The 20,860-nt window shown below is 50.0% G+C and overlaps 10 protein-coding genes and 1 pseudogene across 10 annotated transcripts; 8 read left to right on the top strand and 3 right to left on the bottom strand.

Moving 5' to 3' along the window:
- Window positions 1-362: 362 nt before the first annotated feature.
- NFIA_004860 (putative catechol dioxygenase) lies at window positions 363-1,356 on the top strand (the record flags this gene model as incomplete). The annotated part of the gene is made up of 2 exons (XM_001259023.1): window positions 363-613; window positions 672-1,356. The coding sequence occupies 2 exons, from the start codon at window positions 363-365 to the stop codon at window positions 1,354-1,356; spliced, it is 936 nt and encodes a 311-aa protein (XP_001259024.1).
- Window positions 1,357-1,933: 577 nt separating this feature from the next.
- NFIA_004850 (phosphomannomutase) lies at window positions 1,934-3,583 on the top strand (the record flags this gene model as incomplete). The annotated part of the gene is made up of 1 exon (XM_001259022.1): window positions 1,934-3,583. The coding sequence occupies one exon, from the start codon at window positions 1,934-1,936 to the stop codon at window positions 3,581-3,583; it is 1,650 nt and encodes a 549-aa protein (XP_001259023.1).
- Window positions 3,584-4,266: 683 nt separating this feature from the next.
- On the top strand, window positions 4,267-4,636 carry NFIA_004840 (uncharacterized protein; the record flags this gene model as incomplete). The annotated part of the gene is made up of 2 exons (XM_001259021.1): window positions 4,267-4,348; window positions 4,443-4,636. The coding sequence occupies 2 exons, from the start codon at window positions 4,267-4,269 to the stop codon at window positions 4,634-4,636; spliced, it is 276 nt and encodes a 91-aa protein (XP_001259022.1).
- Window positions 4,637-5,519: 883 nt separating this feature from the next.
- On the top strand, window positions 5,520-7,493 carry NFIA_004830 (inorganic phosphate transporter; the record flags this gene model as incomplete). Its single annotated transcript, XM_001259020.1, has 6 exons — window positions 5,520-5,695; window positions 5,759-6,186; window positions 6,236-6,899; window positions 6,952-7,035; window positions 7,083-7,237; window positions 7,291-7,493. 6 exons carry the CDS (start codon window positions 5,520-5,522, stop codon window positions 7,491-7,493), a joined length of 1,710 nt encoding a protein of 569 aa, XP_001259021.1.
- A 236-nt stretch (window positions 7,494-7,729) lies between these two features.
- On the bottom strand, window positions 7,730-8,419 carry NFIA_004820 (YbhB/YbcL family Raf kinase inhibitor-like protein; the record flags this gene model as incomplete). The annotated part of the gene is made up of 3 exons (XM_001259019.1): window positions 7,730-7,886; window positions 7,978-8,156; window positions 8,216-8,419. 3 exons carry the CDS (start codon window positions 8,417-8,419, stop codon window positions 7,730-7,732), a joined length of 540 nt encoding a protein of 179 aa, XP_001259020.1.
- Window positions 8,420-9,076: 657 nt separating this feature from the next.
- On the top strand, window positions 9,077-9,352 carry NFIA_004810 (uncharacterized protein; the record flags this gene model as incomplete). The annotated part of the gene is made up of 1 exon (XM_001259018.1): window positions 9,077-9,352. The coding sequence occupies one exon, from the start codon at window positions 9,077-9,079 to the stop codon at window positions 9,350-9,352; it is 276 nt and encodes a 91-aa protein (XP_001259019.1).
- A 631-nt stretch (window positions 9,353-9,983) lies between these two features.
- NFIA_004800 (putative metalloreductase Fre8) lies at window positions 9,984-11,726 on the top strand (the record flags this gene model as incomplete). Its single annotated transcript, XM_001259017.1, has 2 exons — window positions 9,984-10,347; window positions 10,405-11,726. 2 exons carry the CDS (start codon window positions 9,984-9,986, stop codon window positions 11,724-11,726), a joined length of 1,686 nt encoding a protein of 561 aa, XP_001259018.1.
- Window positions 11,727-11,845: 119 nt separating this feature from the next.
- Window positions 11,846-13,264, bottom strand: NFIA_004790 (annotated as a pseudogene).
- Window positions 13,265-14,270: 1,006 nt separating this feature from the next.
- NFIA_004780 (uncharacterized protein) lies at window positions 14,271-15,013 on the top strand (the record flags this gene model as incomplete). Its single annotated transcript, XM_001259016.1, has 2 exons — window positions 14,271-14,481; window positions 14,541-15,013. 2 exons carry the CDS (start codon window positions 14,271-14,273, stop codon window positions 15,011-15,013), a joined length of 684 nt encoding a protein of 227 aa, XP_001259017.1.
- A 1,316-nt stretch (window positions 15,014-16,329) lies between these two features.
- NFIA_004770 (A4/G1 family peptidase) lies at window positions 16,330-17,139 on the bottom strand (the record flags this gene model as incomplete). The annotated part of the gene is made up of 1 exon (XM_001259015.1): window positions 16,330-17,139. One exon carries the CDS (start codon window positions 17,137-17,139, stop codon window positions 16,330-16,332), a length of 810 nt encoding a protein of 269 aa, XP_001259016.1.
- Window positions 17,140-20,243: 3,104 nt separating this feature from the next.
- On the top strand, window positions 20,244-20,660 carry NFIA_004760 (uncharacterized protein; the record flags this gene model as incomplete). The annotated part of the gene is made up of 1 exon (XM_001259014.1): window positions 20,244-20,660. One exon carries the CDS (start codon window positions 20,244-20,246, stop codon window positions 20,658-20,660), a length of 417 nt encoding a protein of 138 aa, XP_001259015.1.
- Between the last annotated feature and the right edge of the window lie 200 nt (window positions 20,661-20,860).

Below are 20,860 nucleotides of genomic sequence, written 5' to 3'. Positions count from 1 at the left end.
ATTCTTAAGATCTCCGGGCAGCCGCCGGTCGGTTCTTAGATTTGACAGTTGCCGGAATCGTGGAGTCATGCAATCGAAATTTGTTCGCGAACCTCTCGGCATGTAGCAACCGTGCCTGCTATTTATCTGACCCCGACGCAAGGCGGGGCCCCTCATAAACCCATGGGCTAGGAGCCGACCGTATTTGCCGTCGCCATCTGACCACCTCAGTATCCAGATTCACCACACATATTGAAATGTTTATAAGAGCAGTGATGTTTCTCTCGAATTTCTTCGTCAATCATCCTCCATAGACAATTTAATCTCCCTCGCAAATCCTCCAGTCGTGTCATTTCGACCAATCTCATACACACAAATACACAATGTCGCCCAAGCGCCAATTCGACCCCAACTTCACTCCCTATGTGATCAACTCTATGGGACCCAGGACCCCCGAGCGCGCTCGCGTCGTCTTGGGATCTCTGATCAAGCACATCCACGACTTTGCTCGTGAGGTCGAGCTTACTCCCGCCGAGTGGATGCTCGGCGTCGAGTTCATCAACTCTATCGGCAAGATCAGCACTCCTGTGCGCAACGAGTGCCACCGCATTTGCGATGTTATCGGCCTTGAATCGTAAGCCAGCGATGCAAAAAAACAAAATTCCATTAATCAATGCTAACAACTAAATCAGTCTTGTCGATGAGATCGCCAACAAGATCGTCACTGACGAGGGCCTGACTCCCACGTCCAACGTCATTCTCGGCCCCTTCTGGTCGCCCAACGCTCCCTTCCGCAATCTCGGCGACAGCATCATCCAGGACCCCAACCCCAACGGCAAGGTCACCTTCATGCACGGTGTCTTGACAGACATGGAGACCGGCAAGCCCATCGTCGGCGCGGTGCTTGACATCTGGCAGGCCTCCGCCAACGGCCAGTACGACTTCCAAGACCCCAACCAGAGTGAGAACAACCTCCGCGGCAAGTTCAGATCGAACGAGAAGGGCGAGTTCTACTGGTACTGCTACCACCCTACCCCTTACTCTCTGCCCACCGACGGTCCGGCCGGTGTGCTTCTCAATCTCATGGATCGCTCTCCCATGCGGCCCGCCCACATTCACCTCATGATCACCCACCCCGACTACGCCACCATCATCAACCAGATCTACCCCAGCGACGACCCGCATCTCGACATCGACTCGGTCTTCGCCGTCAAGGATGACCTTGTCGTTGATTTCAAACCCAAGACCGACGACCCCAAGGCCGAGCTCGACCTCGAGTACAACGTCAAGATGGCTCAGAAGAAGCACCACCCCAATCCCAACTCTGCGCCCCCTGTTTCGTCCTTCGAGCGCTTCAACAAGGGCCAGAAGCTCTGAGGGAGTGTTTGAATGACTGATGCATCTTTTCATTTCTCTACTGTAAAAAACAGGGTGGCGCCGGCATCGCCAGAGCAATCCGACTCCTCCTAGACGGTGTGGTCTGAACTCCTGTTTTTCATACCTTACCGCTGTACATATTATTGTTTGATACTCTTGTTCGCATGATTCCTGGGTGTTTAGTTATTTAGCATAGCAGCGATTATTACAGCTGAATAGATTCCCGTCGTCATTTTTTGGACCTCGACTTATCTCGTCCTGACTATTTAAGCGTCCATCTCGATTACGGCTCATTCGGGCCATAACCGATGATATACATCTGCAGAGGTCAGATCAATCGTGACCAGTATCTCGCGTTGGTACTATGGGAGTGTAGTGATGCCTAGGGCAACACACCATGTTTATTGCTGCCTCAGGCATAACACTAAGCTGAGTTGACAGCTTGGCATGAGCTGTTCTTATGTTCTCCTCACCGACCATTATACCCCTTTGTTTATCAATTCAATTTGATCAAAGTCGCCATAGATTATCCACCAGATCCCTATAACAGTAAACTCAAGCGCCATCTCTATCTAGGATGTCGTTTACTTCCCCATCCGACGCCCTGCGCTTCCACCTGGCATATAAACCGCAGCCCCTCAAATTTGGCACTAGTGGTCGGAGGGGCAAAGTGGTTGACTTGACGCAGCTCGAGATCTACACAAATGTCCTGGCAGAGATTCGCTATTTGCAGTCATTGCAGCTCTCACAAGGAGGCATTCGCAAAGGCGACGACTTCTATTTCGCACACGACCTCCGACCCAGCTCCACTGGCTATGTAGAGGACAACCGCGGTGGTCTGTGTCAAGCGGTCGTGCAAGCCTTGAAAGATGGAGGCATGCACCCTATCAATCTTGGGGCTATTCCTACGCCGGCACTCACCTTTTTTGCTCTTCAAAAGGGCAAGGGAAGTATCATGGTAACGGGGAGCCACATCCCGTTTGATCGCAATGGCTACAAGCTCAATACCTCCAAGGGAGAGCTCCTGAAGAAAGACGAACAACCCATCAACAAAGTGGTCGAGGTTGTGCGCGAGGAGCTTCTCTCTCAGCCCTTTGCTGATTCTCTATTCAATGAACAAGGCATGCTTCGGGAGTCCCCGTCAGATCTTCCTCCTGTTGCGCCCGAGGGTAGAGCTGCGTATATCCAGCGCTACCTTGATTTCTTCCGAGGCGAATCGCTCAAGGGCATGAAGATCCTCGTGTACCAGCATTCTGCCGTCGGTCGCGACGTTGTGGTTGAGATTCTAGAGAAGCTTGGTGCGGAAGCCACTCCCGCCGGTCGCAGCGAGACCTTTGTACCAATAGATACCGAAGCCATCGACGAGGCGCAACTCAACACCGTCCAGAATCTGTACGATAGCACAGGCCAGTCATTCAACGCGGTCGTCTCGACAGACGGAGACAGCGATCGTCCGCTCCTCCTCGCCCCGGAGGGAGACAAACTCCGCTTCTTCGGCGGCGACCTGCTAGGCATGATCGTCGCGGAGTTCCTCCAAGCCGACTCCGTCGTGGTCCCAATCAGCACCAACGACGCTATCGACCGCGGCCCTCTGTCCGGCGCTCTCGAGCCGAAAACAAAGATCGGCAGTCCGTACGTGATCGCCGGGATGCAGAGCGCCGTAGCGAAGGGGCGCCAGCGCGTCTGCGGATGGGAAGCGAACGGCGGCTTTCTGACGGGCTCGGACATCGAGCGCGACGGCAAGATGCTTCCTGCGCTCCCGACGCGCGATGCCGTCCTCCCTCTCCTCTGTGCGCTGTTTGCAGCGCAAAGCCGGAAAATGGCCCTGCCTGCGCTTTTTACTACCCTGCCTAAACGCTTCAGCCGTGCTGCGTTGATCCGGAATTTCGCTCGGGCAACGAGCATGAAAATCATCGACCGCTTCTCAGTGCGTGAGGGCGGAGCGCAGAATACAGAAGAGCAGTCTCGTCGGATCCGTCAAGAGCTGGAAGGGATCTTTTCTGCCCGGCATGGGTTTTCGTCAATCTCCCGGATAGATTACACGGATGGGGTTCGCGTCATTTTCCAGAACGGGGATGTCGCTCATTTCCGTCCTTCGGGAAATGCGGATGAACTTCGAATCTATGCTGTGGCGGATACACAGGAGCGTGCGGACCAGATCGCGGCGGAGGGGGTTGCTGAACCGGAGGGTCTTCTACGGAAGCTGGAGCGGTTGGTTCAGGCGTAGCGGCATTCCTCGTTGTGTGTTGATGTTGCTTACGATATATGGTCATTGATTGTCGTAAATAGACTAGACCGATATGGCAGATTTCATCTGGGCGGACTGTACATCGTAAATAGTAGCAGATGACAACTCCTGGAGTGTCCAAACGTGTGCTTGCCTGACTGTACTCAACCTGAACCGGATCCTTCCACCAGCGCAAGTACAACATTAGAATAAGCATAGATTCCCATACAGTCGGTGAGAATGAAGAATACATGACTGTTGGGAGAGCCTGGTGGCTACAGTTCTTGGACTCAGAGAAACTCATCTATGTCCTTATAGCCTTTATACGGCATTGGACCAGGTAGATTGATGGGAAGATCACAATTTTAAGGCAGATAGTGTTAGAAGTCTCAATGCAGAGGCTAATGTCCTGTCCAAGTCCCTACATCGGCAATACCCAGCACTCGATGGACTGAGGCTAATGACGACAATAACCTCCTCCTTACCAGAAAGAACCGACACAGGGAGGCATGTCTTACCAGGCCAAGACTACATCTACGGTATTACTCAATATGACAGTCCTTATCAAGCGGAGTTATTACTCCTCTAGCAAACCTCTGACCAAATATATATACCAACTTGGACACCAGGGAGGAAACAGCACGAGACACCACAGAATCCAGCCATTCGACCACTAGCACACCATGTCGCCGAGCCCTCCATCCACTTATTCGAGCACTGCCGCAAGGCCTCCACCTCGGTTCATCGAACTCCGGCCAAAGCGAGGTTAGTACTCCGAGTCAAAAGGATCAGACAAATCCGACTCCTTCGTCTTGGCAGCTCCTCGAGGATAGACTGACCCATACTCTACGGAATACAGAGGGAGTGTTGATCACGTTCCCCGAGGGTGCATCAGGCCAGGTTGATTCCAGACGCAAACGACATGCTATCTCGCAGAAGAACCAACGAGATCGGCTAAAGGCGGCGCTAGAGCAGATGGCTCGGGTGCTACACGCTGGTGGCGTTGGTTCTGGCCCCAGGGGGTCGTCTGGGACGAAGGTGCGTGTGCTTTGAACTCCTGCAGGGGTTGCTGTCTACTGAAGCTGGGGATCATGGGGTGAGTGGTGAATGCTGACTGTGTCGAATCTACTGCAGGTTGAGTTGATTGAAACGGCAGTGGAATATATTCAGAGTCTTGAGAAGGAGGTGAAGACGCTGAGGAGCTCAGTGAAAGAGGTGCCTCGGTCTCATGAGGGGGTTGAATGCTTGGAATCTGACTGAATAGTCTCATTTAACGAAGTTCATGAATTGAATGGTTTGTGGCGCTGGTAAACCTCCCAGGTCCAACTTCCAAGACATTGTAGAAAAAATCAGATTGCATATGGTCGTATCACTGCGCCATGTGGCCAGTCAACCCACGTAAGATACGAGTGGGCTGCTGCATCCCCAAGTGGTCTGTCGACCGGCAGTATCGCCATGGACATCCAGCACCGGAAGTGCCAAGCAGCCAAGACTATTAGAATATATTGGACCGAAGTCAGAGGAAGCTGGATCGCAGACCACGTTCCACCAGGTGGATCTGTGATTGGCCATACAAGCTTTCTGACTGAGGGCTAGAGGAGGTCTTGGCAGACGGCCGCCAAGAGTCAACAAGAAGCAGAGAGACAGCCGGAGAGCCTGTCGACTGACTGCGGTGTCATGCCTCACGAGATAACGAGGCAGATTCATGCGAGCTGCAGGCCAATTCGAAAAACTAGCGAAGGGACCTGGACTGCCTTGGATCTGGTTCGCACGCCTCTCGCGCGTTTTGTTGTTTTCTGGAAAGGCCCCTGCTGATGCCGAGGGCTGTTGGGTGCTTACTATATAAGCACCATGCACGCTCCAATACTAGCATAGGATGATCTTACCTGCAAGTTGTAAGGACAAGATATAGGATATCCACCCTTGCATCGACAAGATGGCCCTCCATCAGTTCGATTACCTCTTCGCCCTTGGCACTATCTTTGCCTTCCTCGATGCATACAACATCGGTGCTAACGATGTCGCCAACTCATGGGCGACCTCGGTGTCGTCTCGCTCGTTGCAGTACTGGCAGGCCATGGTTCTGGCCACTATCATGGAATTCAGTGGAAGGTGTGTTTGCTCCGGTACAGGTATAACATATTCATTTGGAGGATACTAACCATTCTGCAACAGTATTGGTGTAGGTGCTCGTGTTGCAGATACCATCCGAACAAAGATCGTCGACGTCAAGGCCTTCGAGGAGAATCCTGCCCTGCTGATGCTGGGTATGGTCTGCGCTGTCACGGCTTCCTCCATCTACCTCACCGTCGCAACCCGTTTCGGTATGCCGGTCTCGACCACTCACTCCATCATGGGCGGTGTGATCGGTATGGGCATTGCTGCTCTGGGATCCGATGGCATCAAGTGGTGGGGAGGAGACATCAACTCGGGTGTCGTCCAGGTCTTCCTTGCCTGGATCATTGCGCCTCTTCTGTCCGGTGCCTTTGGTGCCATCATCTTCCTCTTCACCAAGTACGGAGTCATGGAGCGTAAGAACTCGGTTATGAAGGCTTTCATCTCCATCCCCATTTACTTTGGCATCACCTCTGCTTTGCTCACCAGTATGACCCCCGGCCCTGGCATGATGCTTGACGATACTGACTGGCACAGTGCTTATCGTGTGGAAGGGTGGTTCCAGCAGAATCAGCCTCACTGATTCGGAAACCACCGGTGTGATCATCGGCGTTGGTGCTGCCGTCGCGCTGCTTGTTGCCGTCTTCTTCCTCCCTTGGCTCTACAGGAGGTTGATCAAGGAGGATTGGCAGCTGAAGTGGTACCACCTCTTCATGGGTCCTCTTGTGCTGCGTCGCGGCGAGGTGCCCCCTGCCCCTGAGGGCTACAAGACCGTGCAGGACTACTACAAGGGCCACAAGACCCTAGAGGAGCTGGAGCGCGAACGTGCTAACATTGAGAGAGCCGGGCCTTCCGACGAGGAGAGCGAGCCTGCTGTGAGCGAGGAAGGCAAGGAAGGCCAGGTTGTTGCTGCTTCTGCCGAGGTCGAAGAGCCCAAGTTTACGTTCATCGGGCCTCGTCCTGAAGGTGCCGCCTTCAGCCCCGCCGTCCTCTTCTGGCAGTTCCGTCGCTTCTTCTTCCGCGGTATCGAGCAGGATGTTGTCAGTCTGCAGAAGAAGCGAGACATTCTCACTGGTGACTTGGAGATGGTCCACGCCCATGCGCGCCATTACGACAACAAGGCCGAATACATGTACTCCTTCCTCCAGGTCATGACTGCTTCTACTGCGTCTTTCACACACGGTGCCAACGATGTCTCCAAGTATGTACCCTCGCGACTTCGCGTGTTGAAGCTTGCTGACAGATCTATCCAGCGCCGTTGGTCCTTATGCCACCATTTACTATGTCTGGTCGACCAACGAACTCAAGTCTAAGAGTCCTGTTCCATACTGGATCCTGTGAGTATCCACCTGCGCATTCATAGAAACATTCTAATCAATCTTAGGGCTTTCGGAGGTGCCGCCATCGTGATCGGTCTGTGGACCTACGGCTACAACATCATGCGCAACCTGGGTAACCGAATCACTCTGCACTCTCCATCCCGCGGTTTCTCCATGGAGCTGGGGTCTGCCATTACCGTCATCATGGCCACCAGACTGAGTATGCCATATCCTTTACCCTTCACTGATCATAATTGTGCTAACAGTCCGCAGAGCTCCCCGTCTCCACCACTCAGTGTATCTCTGGTGCCACAGTCGGTGTGGGTCTGTGCAATGGCACCTGGAGAACCATCAACTGGCGCATGATCGCATGGATCTACTTTGGCTGGATTATTACCCTCCCTGTCTCTGGAATTATTTCCGGATGCCTCATGGGCATCATCATCAATGCCCCTCGCTGGGGATTGACCTACTAAAGCGTTCAGAAAGGAAGTTAGATTGGGGGAAGGTGACGAGATTGACAATACCACTCAACGGCATTTATGCTTCATTTAATGATAATAGTGACTTTAGTCGAGTGATACCTAGAAAGTGACATAAAATTGTATTCTAATATATGAATCTACCATGTAGTCTACCACTTTGCATATCGCCTCATGTCTATGCATATGACAACCATATTCAACTATCCCACGCAAACAAGCAATCGAGCTCACTCTGTCCACCCATCACCAGCCCCCAACATCCAATTCACCCCGACCAACTCCAACCCATGCCTCTCAACCCACTCCGCAACCTTAAACGACCGCCTTGCCGTAAATTCCTCCCCGCCAACATCCTCCTTCGTCAGCGCGAACCCCTCCGGCTCTCTAAACAGCAGAAATAGATACCGGTGTGGGCGCGAACTGCACCATTAGCTTTATCCGTTTCATCCTAATCAATAACAATACAGATACTCACTCGTCTTTCGGCCCAGGCCCCAGATATTCCGTCACTGCGGTCCCGCTGTCGCCCTCCTCGGCCTTCAATCCCGAGACGACCCAGTGTCTCCAGAAGGCGAATTTGGGGTCGTCGGGTGTGGGCGCGTCGGGGTCAACCAGGAGGAGAGTATAGCTTGTTGAAGAGGGTTGATTGTTCTCCTGTTATTCCGGTTAGATTGTGCGGGCTGGAGTCAGGGCTATTGGCTGAGTACGCCTACCTCTTTGGAAAAAGATACGCTTGGAGCTGTTTTGCATTCGCTTGCGCGGAAGAGATTCCCCAAGGAGACGGGCTTATTGTTGAAGGAGACGTGGAGCTGGGTGGTGGGTTTGAAGTCTGGGGGTAGGAAGGGGAGTAAGCCGGGGGTGAGGTTGGCTTGGGCGAGCGATTGCGTGAGCTGCTGGGTGTGGGATTCGAGAGACATTTTGGTCGACGATAGTGTTGATTCTTTAGGACATGGTGGTGAATGGCAGGGTTGCAATGATATATAGTCGGTCGTATGCTTGTGGACGGAAGATGGAGAATGTGACTGGCGGAAAAATAGAGGATGCGCCGTCTTGAGCAATTTTGGTGATACATGGTGTGCGGGGTATCTATGGAGAACTTGGTCTGCTCCATTTACTGTATATTTGGGTCCTCCATAAGTACAGTAGTCCTTAGTAATGATGAATGGATGATAGTATTTCTTAATTTTTTGAAGCTTGTATGAAACTGCATAATTTACAGTCTAAACTCTAAGACACTTTCAACACGACCTTGCATTGCATTCTTTACAGCAGCTCAATCTTCATTCCTATACTATCCACCTAGATCTGTCAATAACTTGTGCCTCGAATAGAGATATAGATTAATATTGAGGCAAATATAACTCCAACAGCTAAAGAACACACCGCCACATCCATCATTGTTACCATTGTGCTATGTAAGATATGACGTCATTTGTGTACGTTTCAATATATAACTTCAAGACACCACAACAACTACCAGTCAAACATACCTTCTCTGTCTATTACTTTGCAACCTGATTGTTATCAATTCTACTACAAGACTACAAATTGGATCAACCACAAAGCAAATCATCATGCCAAATAACAACTTCTCCTCCTCCCAAGACACTGGCGTCACTGGCGCCGCGAAATTCGTGACCTCCACTCTGGGAAATACTGTCGGCGGAGTCTCTCGCACTGTTGGTGGAGTGACTGGTGCAGCTGCTCGAGGAGTCGGCGACACCATCACAAGTGCAACCGGAAGTGCAGGAAAGCCTGTTGGAGATGCGTTGGGAAGTGTCGGGACGGGCGTTGAAGATGGGGCGAACCGAGTTGCAAAGGGAGTTGAAGATGCCGGGCAATGGCGGTAATCAGGTACGATACTATCCAGTCATCGGGATGACGATAGGCTGAATATCTGACTTGATATAGCGGTGAATTGCACTTTAATTAGGCTCTAAACCGAGTTTCATTCTTTCAAGTGGCGCTTATAGTGTCCAATGATCCTTTTTAATATGTCCAATTTGTTATTGCCTAGTTAAGGTACTGGAGCTGCTATTTTCATGCTTTATTATCATAACCTGATTTCTTGTCAGCTGCTCTGGTATGTACTGGACTTTTTGTCTATATAAGGTGATGGATAGCACTTTGCACATCAGGCCATTTCAAGGTGTAAACAATAATAGCTCATCAAGGATGTACTGAATTATAACACACCTTATCAATACCATGTCCCTGTCTCATCATTCATGTATGATACTTCCGAAGAGCTTATCAGATCATAATTTATCGTTTCTGTGGATCCAGAGTCGCATATCTGCAGACCAATCAAAACACAGAAATTGGATTTCTCACAACAGTCCAGCCAATCATCCCAGCCATTCCAACCGGCTTTACCATTCTCCGTTGGTGCAAGGGATCCAGATTGATAACTTGGCGATTCCCCACAGGGACGATCAGTTCATCTTTCCTCATCGCCGCGACGCGTAAGACTACCCAGCCATGGGTTGGCCTTATCACATAGTCAAACTCAGTCCAGAGGAAAAGTCGCAGCGTCGAGAGCTTCTCGATCGATACGGGTTATACTCTCAGCTGTCCGTCTTCATACCGGTTTTGTCCTTTTGGCTGTATCGGTTAGGGCATTGGGTCTATCTCCGCTCGACTCGGAGAGACGGATATAGTGCAGTTACTCGTCCAGCAGAGTCAAGGACTTTGAGTACTGGGAATTTTGTGAGGCGATGGCGGTCGATACTGTGGTGGCTCGAAGATGAAGTCGCTCCCGACTGGGGTGCAAGGCAGCATTGGATTTTTGGGACAGCATGGGCGCTATGGTTGCTAACTTTGTGCATTTATCAGACAGGGACAGGTGAGTTGTATTCCGTCAACTTCACCCATACTTCTACAATTAATCTAACACTAGTAGATTATCTTCATGTGACAAAACGCTTTGGCATAGTAGCTGTGGCGCAACTACCCACACATTTTGTCCTTGCAGTCAAATCTCGATACAATCCTTTAGCATTGCTCTTCAACACTTCGTATGAGAGACTGCTACCATGGCACCGAATATCCGGCAGACTGATATTCCTTCTGATCGTTGTCCATGCGACATTGTACCTGAATTACTTTATCCAAACGGCAACGCTACAAGAGCATCTCACTTCTCTCAAGATCATCCTTGGCATTGCATCATTCATGTCCCTTTTCGCCATGATGAGCACCAGCATCGAGGCCGTCCGTTGTCGCAACTATCGGTTATTCTACATCACACACTCGATTCTTGCATCCCTTGTCCTGATCTTTCTTGTCTTTCACGCAAAGTCTCTACGCTGGTACATCATTGAGACACTGGCTGTCACTCTTCTGTCCCTACTCAACCGTCTAGATACCATCACCGCGTATGCGGCCATATCGCGAATCCCGCGAACGAACCTCATCAGCGTGCAGATCCCTATTCCCGCATCAAAAATAGAAAGATTCCGAGCAGCGCCAGGCCAACACGTCTACTTATCCTTGCATGCGGAAACAGCGATGAAGGTAAAGTCCTCGCTCATACAGAACATGTTCCTCCGAAATCCATTTACTGTCGCAAATGTCTCGGAGAACAATGAGATCACCCTCGTTGCGCGGGTGCAAGATGGTCCTACGTCCAGAGCCTTGGAAGCCCTGGCAGACTCGGCAGAGAAGCCAAGTCTGCTTGAGATCTACGGACCTTTTGAGAGTATCCCCCGTTTCTCAAAGCTGGCAAGGAAGTATGATCGAATTCTTCTTGTGGCGGGTGGAGTTGGCGCGACTTTTGCTTTGCCGGTCTACCGTGAACTGAAGGAGCAAGTCGAAGCGGAAGGCAAGGGACAAGATAGGATTACATTTGTGTGGTCTATGAAGACGCTGGAAGAAGCTGCGTTGGCGGTGGGATTGGCGGATGGGCAGGCCTTGACGCAAGATGAGAACGTCAAACTCTACCTGACTCAGTCCTATCATATGCGCAGGCAAAAGCCTTCTGCGGATGAGTGTGTCGAGCTAGAGGAGTTACAGGCGCAGAGAACAGTTGTATGGTCATGCGCGGAAACTGGACGGCCCGATCTGGACAAAATTGCGGGTGATGTCATCGGCGAGGCTGATGAGCGCGTAGCTGTGCTGTTCTGCGGACCACCAGGCATGGGGAGGATATTACGGGAAAATATTGGCAGGTATGTACGGGAAGGACGAGAGGTCTGGTGGCATGCTGAAGCCTTTGGGTGGTGATGGGATAGCCCAACTGTCTATGGTGACGGAAGAATATTATGCCATGTGAGCATATCTTCATTCTGGTAGTTCAGGATTAAGCAATCAAACAGGTTATCACTACTCATAATGTAATTAGACATTGTACATGTCCCTCTGGGTAAGCATCCACTCCATCGCATCTTCCTTCGCAGCGTTCTCATGAGTGAATTGCCATACTAAAAGATCGTCTAGGGCTTGCTGCATGAACGGACCCCCCTTTTCGAGATTGTACAAGGCCAAAATATCGTGCTCGTCGAGAATAGGCTTTACGTATGGGGCGTTCTCCAGCTTCTCCGCAGAGATATATTCCACAAACCTCGACCATTGCTTAAGCCAGGCCATCTTTTCACTACCATACCTCAGTTGATCGACGTCATCTTTCAGAAGCGCGAACAGTTCTTGTAATCTCCAAGTACTGCCGCAAGTCCTAATCAACAGACCAAGAGTACCTCGGGGTAGATTTTCGGTGAAAGAACCATCGGCAGTACCCTCGCGCATGTAATGCAGGATGCGATGATAATTTCTCATTGCCTGAGAAACAAATTCGGGAAATTTTACTTCTCGCTCTGCAAGATCATGGAGTTGGCCGATATCCATCGGCACAAAAGCAGTCAGCATCCAGATGTCCTCCATTTTCTCGGGCTGGAGCAGAATATTCCTGAGTGTCTCTGGTCCCCCGCTCAACAGCAAAGCCACGGTTTCAAAGGCGCGAGCCCATTCAGCGTGCCGTGGGCCATACCACTCCCAGTGCCATAGAACCCAGCTTGGTGTCTCATCTTCGATACATGGCAACGTAACGAAAAAGACAGGATTGTAAAGATGGAGGTCATGCATCAATTGAAAAGCCGAAAACGTTTTTTTGCCTCTGAGGATCTTTATGAGCTCCGCTTCTACCCGCTGACGACTGACCATTGTGCATAGTTACTGCCGCAGCTCGACAGCTCGCATTGCGTTCATGGTCTCTCGTTCAATTCGGAACCCAAGCTGAGCTGCGAAACGGATCAATTGGAGGATTCTGAGTGGGTCCTCGCCAACGGCTTCGAAGGGGCAAGATGGCGTTCTGATGACACCAGCAGCCAGGTCATGCAGTCCAAGCCCGGTGTGATCTTCAACTATTCCTGTGTCGAGGTTGTAGAACAGAGCGTTGATTGTAGCATCGCGACGATGAGCATCCTCTTCCGGAGTGCCAAACTCCATCTGCGGGATCCTGCACTCCCCGTTGTAGGTTTCCTTCTGAGGTTCACCAAATCAACTGAGAGGCCGAAGATATTATGGAAATTTCCTGTCTCTAGGTGTTTGGATTTCATCGAGTCCTTTTTGATCCCGGTCAGCTTTGAGATTACAGGGGGAACTCCGTGGCGCCTTGCCTCCTCGATACATCTATGTTTTTCTCTCTTGAGATAATTCTCGAGTGCGTGGCCGAACTGGATGCCAGTCATGGAGCTGAGTGCTACGTCGATATCAGAGGATTGACGACCGAGAAGTCTGTCTCGAACCCATCCGCCGACGAACCACATGTCCAGATCAGTCACGTCATTCTGGCTGGAGATGATGCTGTCACGACAGGCTGGAAGTAGCTATCGGGGAAGCACTTCTGCAGGCGACAGAAGGTGAACTGGTGCTTGTCCCGTCGTCTGTTGGCGACAGTTTGCAAGGTTAGCCGCGAATTCCTTTGAGTCATTTCGGGTACTTCGTTCTAGGCAGTGCTGGCTATGAAACGGATACGAGCTTTGAAGAACTTGATAGAGCGCCAGGAACTCTGAACTGAATCTTTACAATGAAGAGTAGAGGTGAGTTAGTCACAATGGTAGGAAGAAATTTTGAAGTCGTCATTCCTGCCTGAGGCCTCCTATAACTTTACGTTCATGCCTCCCTTAACATTTCTCTTCGATATCTGGTTAAAGCTTGCCCCATTGAGTGGAGGTAACATGCTAGTGTCTAGAATCAACCGCTAGTAGGTAATCCGTATTAGAACGTAAACATTAGAGGAAGTGTAGCACAGCGATAACGGTGCAGATGAATTAAGGCAGATGGGATTCCAGCAAGCTACCATTATAGTCACGGCAACCATGAGGAACGCATCCTTTGGCAGAAAGTTCTGATAACGTACGGCTGAAGCCTCAATAGTTGAATTGAATATAATATAAGGTCTTATTCTATTGTAAACAGTTATTCCATGTTCTTACGCGGCGCTTACTACTCGCTGTCCATAGGGGGCATATTACCAAGGGGCCACACTGATATATATGGGATAGTTGCCAATCCTAGGGCCAGTCACATCCTAGCCCCAACGGGCATTGATTGCGCCTGATTGGATGTGGTAGAGATCAATCAACAATAACCGCCGAGGTTTGCCCTCATAAGCCACCACATCTGCAGGGGTTATGGCCTCACCAGCCAGTCTCGGCCTCCTGTACTAGCGAACAGGGGTGAGACCAGAAACGATAAAGACGCACACCCCACCTTTCAGTCAATCCAGCCTCGATCTTTTTTAATCCTTAGTGTCCTTAATGGCCAGCCATCATGGCAAATTCAACGCGACAATGTTATTTTCCTAGTGGTAATCCATCGAGTGACGTCCCTTGCTCCTCCGATGAAGCAACTGGATGTTGCACCTCCGGGGATATATGCATGTCCAACGGACTCTGTTTGAACGTTGCCCATCAACCTTACGTGGCGGGTCGAGGGAGTTGCACAGACAAAGAATGGGGCGATGGATGTCCGCAGTATTGCAGTAGGTACACCTCTCATTAAATACATGATCTAGACAAGTCTAATCGAGATATCTCGCAGAGGATATGAATCGGGACGGAGGTTGCTCCATAATTAATCTCACCTACGAGAACGGTATAGCGACATATTGCTGCGGCACTCCTATCACAAATGGGACGGACGTCATCTGTCCAGAAGGAATGGACAGCTTCCAGATTCCAACTGGGCACGCGTTAACCGGTGTGGCTCTCTTGAGCAATGTTTCCTCGTCGTCAGCTACAACGGAACCTTCTTCCACGGATACGCCGACTCGATCTTGTCATGACACTGCGATTGGAGCTGGAGTGGGAGTTCCCCTGGGAGTCATCGCGCTGATGGCACTGGCTTTGGCGATCTTTGAACGAAGAGCAAGACGAGCAATGCGGACACAAGTACCCCCAGCCACAGTAATATCAGACGACAAGGGCGGCCCCTATATGCGCAGTCGTCATGAACCGCCTTCAGAGCTACCGCATACACGCGATGTAGCTGAACTCATGGATAGAAATGAATAATGAAGCGTCAATGGCCAAGTGAATACCCTGATGGAACTACGATCGAAATGCAGTCATGATATGTGGTGTGATGTACAGAGATCACCGACGAAAGACTGCAGGAGGTCGGGTCTTCAGAGCTCTGTTCAAAGGCTCCATCTCATGGCGAATATTACTAATGATTAAGTTCTATTAAACGCAGAGGATATGTACACGGCTAAGTATCCTAATCTATAGCTGACACATATATACCAGACATGATCTTGATCCTGCATGTTGGAAACTAATAATTTATGAACCCGTTCGGACGGATCGTTCTTAGAGAAGCAAGAAGAGATAAGAATGAGACATGAATCTCAGGTACACACCCCCAACTCAAAAGGCTCAACCCGTCTCTACAAAGTCACTTCACAACTCACCAGTCTCACAACCTCCCCGAAGACTCTTCCGTAGAACTTGGCATTGCCTCGTGCACAATGTTCCCTTTCCATGGAGACAGCCAATCTGAATGCTTCGGCAAAGGCGTGGTATTCAGGATTTCTATAATGTCTGCCCTCTTCCCATGTCTCCTCTTCGGAGTCCATTGATTCCCCGACGTATGTTTCGAAAATGTCATCATCAGCAATGGAGTCCGATTCACTTCCATCCTGAGAAGACCAAGGCCTCGAATACGGACCAGAGACGCCATATCCAACAATAAATTATAGACCACCAGACGAGAGTAAGGAAAGCATTGGAGATATGAAAGATACGTCCCAAGACGGAAATGTTGTCGAAGTCAAACCCTCTTGTAGACAATTTCCTATTAATGGGGGGGGGGCATGTGATGCACTATAAAATTGCATTGTCCTGGAGCAATGCCTCACAACCTGAACAAAAGTGCACTACATTGAATATTGCCAAGGTTTGATACACTAGTCCTGAATATCCTTGGTCTCAGATGGAAGTAAACAAAAGTGTGCATTAGTCTGTCATCTGACTATGCGCAGGGCCGTGTTCGATAGGATAGAGTAAGTGAGGTAGTATATTGAGGCCTGCAAGTCACAACATCTCAGCGAGGCTGAGTTGGAGGAAAACATCGTCTACAGAAATATTGAACGAGAGTCTTCAGCAAGGTCGTGTTCTGTTCTGCTCTTCGATAGAAGATTCCATTCGTGTTATTACTGATAGATGTGTATGAAGCAGGAGAGATAATATGATATATTGAAGAAACTAAGTAGGTTTGCCTAGGCTAACACTTTTCCCGTCGGTCCCTCTTGCCCGTCTGACTCGTCCCTCGTCAAAACATCTACATTCATCACTATCACAGAGTGTTGACCTCATCCAGCGCAACGCTCTTAGACATACTTAACAGTGACAGAGCTGCTGGAAGAAGAAACCGAAGTCAAAACCTGGCCGTTCTGCTCGATATCCATAAGAGTGGCACCAGAAGGTCCAACAGTGGAACCGCCATCGGTAGCCTGGGCACCGGTGAAGGTGACAGTGCCAAAGTTAGCAAACGGCACTAGAGACCCGTTGGACTCAAAGTCCTCAACGATCCACTCGGCATTGTACTCGCACAGATTGCCGTCCACGCCACCAGTGAAGGTGTGGGTGACAGTCTTGCCCTTGGTCACGTTCTCGACGGTCGCCGTGCCAGCGGTCTTGCTGGTCGCATCAACGGTGACCCTGATCGTGTCGCCAGCGGAGATGGAGATGCCGCTGAAGTCGTACGCGTAGTCGGGGTACCACTCGTACCAGGCGTCGAAGGAGACAGAGCCGCCCTGGATGCAGAAGTCGACGCCGGTTTGCAGGATGGCAGAGCTGCAGGTGTCACCGTCGATACCGACCCAGGCGGAGGCGCAGTACTGCTCGTTGGAAGAGCCACCGCTCGGGGCGTGGGGGGTAGGGACGACGAACTCGCCGGTCACGGCAGTGTAGCCTGAGCCGATGAGGACGGCACCAGCCCAGTTGGAGCTGTACTCGACCTGGGTGGTGTTGCTGAGCTTGATAACCTCGGAAGTGCCGGGCTTGTAGGGAGGGTGGCTCGATCTATTGGAGTTGCGGGCCATACGACGGGCATGGCGGGCTTGACGCTGTTCTGTAAGGGGGGCAGCGATGGTAGCCGTGGCGAGCAAGCCGGAGGTGAGAACAGAAGTGAATTTCATGGTGGTGACGAAGACTGGTGAGGATGAGAGTATTGCTGTCGAGGATGAGTTTGAGGGCTGATGGTAGTCAATAACCTGCGAGTCTTGCTTGAGCTGCTAGACATTTTGGACGGGGAAACCAGCTTCAATTTATACTTGAGCACCAGACCAAGCATTCCTTATCTCAGTGGTAAAACGACTCCTGCAAAGGTGCCTTCTCGCTTGATACTCTCGAAGTAAGTAATTAGGATCAAGCGTCTCCGCTCTATCATGAGGTACTGGCCGGAGACCGATGGAGATAGCATCTGATTCACATCTAGTGGTCGGATTTGGCATTTTCTCCGGTAGCATTGCACCCGCACTGACATTTCGCCGTCCTCCCCAAGTTGGTTGAGGTGCAAATTCAGCAAATCCAGAGAAGATCTTCTGCCTCGCGATGGGAGTGGCGGACGAGAGTGCCCGAAGACCAAAGGACTAGATGCATCTGGACCAAATAAGCTCAGAATATCGCTTCTCTGAGGATCTTGATTGGCCTCTGCGTGCAGAACGTGTACCCCTCCCGGGATTCATCAGAGGATTGATAACAGTGGGTCATTGGAACCACCAGGTCATATCCACCATGACTTGGCGATCATTGCCATAAGAGTCAAGCATTGCCAAGAACTGCAAGCAACGACGTAGAGAGGTATGTGCACGCCTATGAGACCAAGATTCTGATTCAAGGCCCCTGGGTAGATACTTGCCGTGCGGTCCTTCATCGCCAGCCTATCGCGCAATCTTCAACAGTTCTGCCAATTTTGGTTTCTCGGTAGATAAACGGACCTCCGACGGTGCTCGGGATGCTCGGATTTGATTAAATAGACAAGATGGAAACGTCAACAGTGCACGAGTAAGTTACTGCGGAGTTAGCGGTGCGGCGCGCCTCTAGTATCCAAAGGGGCTAGATAAAGGTGGTCAGATGCTACTGTGGCGGAGACTAACAGAGTTGGCGTCTGGATGGCGCGGTACACCAAGCTTTGGTCAAGCATCTTGGCGAATTATAAGCATCGTGGGTGAGCCAGGCGAATATGGTCAAGAGACTAAGTAGATTAGGCTATTGTCAGCGGCAGATTGTCGACGTAACGTTCCAGTGGAAAAGGGGGTGTACTCTATCAGTTTAGATTAAATTGATATTACCTTTTGCAGAGATAATGCAAGTGACGGCGGCTGACCAAGCAGGGGTATTCTTTCTTCACCCCAGTTTTCTTATCAACGACCATTCATGGCAGGTATTGAGTATCGACGGTCTGTCCGTGTCTCCTCCGGATACCCGAGACATTGCAGATTGTCACAGAAACACGAGGAATAAAACTTATCGTGCGTAGTTCCTTGCAACCAACGACTGTCTAAGTAGTAGTATCACGTTCTGCTCGGATATTTTGAGGATGTAGTTTCAAGCACTAAGGTAGTCTTTATCATTATTCGAGGCATATATGCTCTCGTTCTGGATTGGTAAGTTCCACCCCCTTGTTAACTGTATAAGACAAGATATACCATAGCAGTAGTTCAGGAACAATATCTATTGCTGGTATTGTGGTGGGACAGTACGGAGATAAATAAACGGTAACTCAATTTCCAAGCAGTCTTTCCTGTCCTCCCCATAGTAGTGTATCAGTTGTGGTACAAAATTATGCCGAAAATGAAAGATTATTCCCCCTTTGTATTGGGATAGATCCGATCCTCATTGTCATTGATTACATCTTTTCTTACTTCTGACCCCGACTTTGATAAAGCTGTTCCAGGCACTATCAATGAGAAAGTAGTGTTGAGAAGGCACTAACCACTGTACAGGAGAGTTACGGACTAAGTCTCTAATCTCCTGTGTTGCTGTTGTATGGCGGCTGCCGCTCGACTCGAAGATCCCAATTGCAACCAACGTATGCCCACCAATGATTACATGGCAAGTTGTCTTCTGCTCGACTAATGACAGATACAATAGCTGAATGGGAAGAGCTCTATTATCTTAATATTTTGAATCTATCCTTATCCAAGTTTGTCGCTTCCGAATAATAATAAACTGTATAGTTTATTAGGTTGCCACGCCTATCGTAACAAGCGTTGCATATCTCATGCATCCAGTAAGCCCCACGCTGCTAGTTATATACTCGCCACCTGAACAATTATAGCCCCTGGGCCTCCCTATGACTGCAGCGTAGATAGTCGCCAGGCAATATCAAGTACATGATCTACAAACATCGATGTGAAGGATCGTCATTAACCATGTCTTAGAGGACGAGGTCTTGTCGATCTTGGGGTTACAACGGATGATCTGCACATCTGATGCATGATCGACGATCGATTGGGTAACCTACATCCGCAACATCTCCTCCAGCCAGAAGAATGTCATGCTTGATATCTCACCGACGGCTCAGTCTCGACTGGACTAGTGCCTGGATGACATGACGCGCTGGACAGGGCTAACTTGCGCCGGTGACTAAGTAGCTACTGATGGTCTGCTGATATTGTTGATAGCTGAAGGGCTTGAATGCATCGGGGCATCTCGAATCAATTGACTGCGATGCAGTGAGTTTTCTAGATGTGGGTCGAGGATGTCAGTCGTAGGGGTTCATGTTAAAGCAGGATCACAGGCTGACAAATTTTCAAAGCCAGCCATCATATCATGTATTCTATAGCTCATGCATATTAGTAGTGATACAAAGGTAGTGTCTGTGTTTAGACCAGATGCAAATTTTCGATATATAAACCGTTGGGCGATTTCATCGGTTTCAGTACATATTAGAGGTTGGAAATCTTAGGTCAAGTCAAGTCCCATCACCACAGTCTACTCATATGTTCCATATAAATGAGGTGTCTGAGTAGGTTTAGCAGTATCAATAAAAGTAGAGCTCTTTGTGATGTCCTATACTAGGAATAGGATATAACGATGTTGACAGGAACATCATCGCGACGAAATGTTGTGTGATTGGTTGAAGAGTCTGCAACTGCCCCACCGCTGGGCGCTTAGGTAAGGTTGATGGGTCGCAGAGCATCACAGCTTGTGTTGATATTTTCCCCCTGCACCTCTGGAGCTGTCCTCTGGTACGATACAGCAAGAGTCATTGGAACTTGCTTCCTTCATCTTTCAAATGCTCAAACTCTATGTCCTCGTCTATAAAGGCGAACCTCTGGACTACCATGAATACCGCCACACTGCTTTGTACCTGAAGCTCCCCGACAACCAAAGTTTCATCATGCACATCCTAGGCACGCAGGGAATGTTCGAATATGCTCAAATCAAGAACAAGGATCCTTTTGTTGTGGGGAGTCTCGCAAAAGTGGTGCCTGTGGCCGACATCTCCGAAGTAGTCGGCTCAGGACCCATCCAGTCCACAGTCGCAAAGACACTAATCAAGAACGGGCCGCTGGACCTGGACTGGAACTGTCAGCACTGGGTTGGTGACGCCTTGAGCAAGCTTGCAGAGAGGGAGTATATCACTGTCGCGGAACGCGCCGAAGCTATCGATCGGATGATGGATGCGTGTCTCGAGGCCATGGATGATTGAAAGACGATCCGTAGTCACGGACTTGAAGTTCTATTGAGCAGAGCCTTAAATGGCGCATGTGGTTGTGAGGCTGGATTCTCAAGTATTTCTGCATCGAATGTGGACATACATATGCACGCTCCTTATTCGAAATCCCGGCAAGATTATGCATCGTCTTCATACCGACAAGTCCATCACTATCCACATCTGACGAGTGACAT

Source organism: Aspergillus fischeri, genomic scaffold (assembly GCF_000149645.3).
Source record: "Aspergillus fischeri NRRL 181 1099437636265 genomic scaffold, whole genome shotgun sequence".
NCBI classification, from domain to species: Eukaryota; Fungi; Ascomycota; class Eurotiomycetes; order Eurotiales; family Aspergillaceae; genus Aspergillus; species Aspergillus fischeri.
Note: the sequence above shows the minus strand (reverse complement) of the source record. Positions and strands in the feature narration are given on the sequence as shown.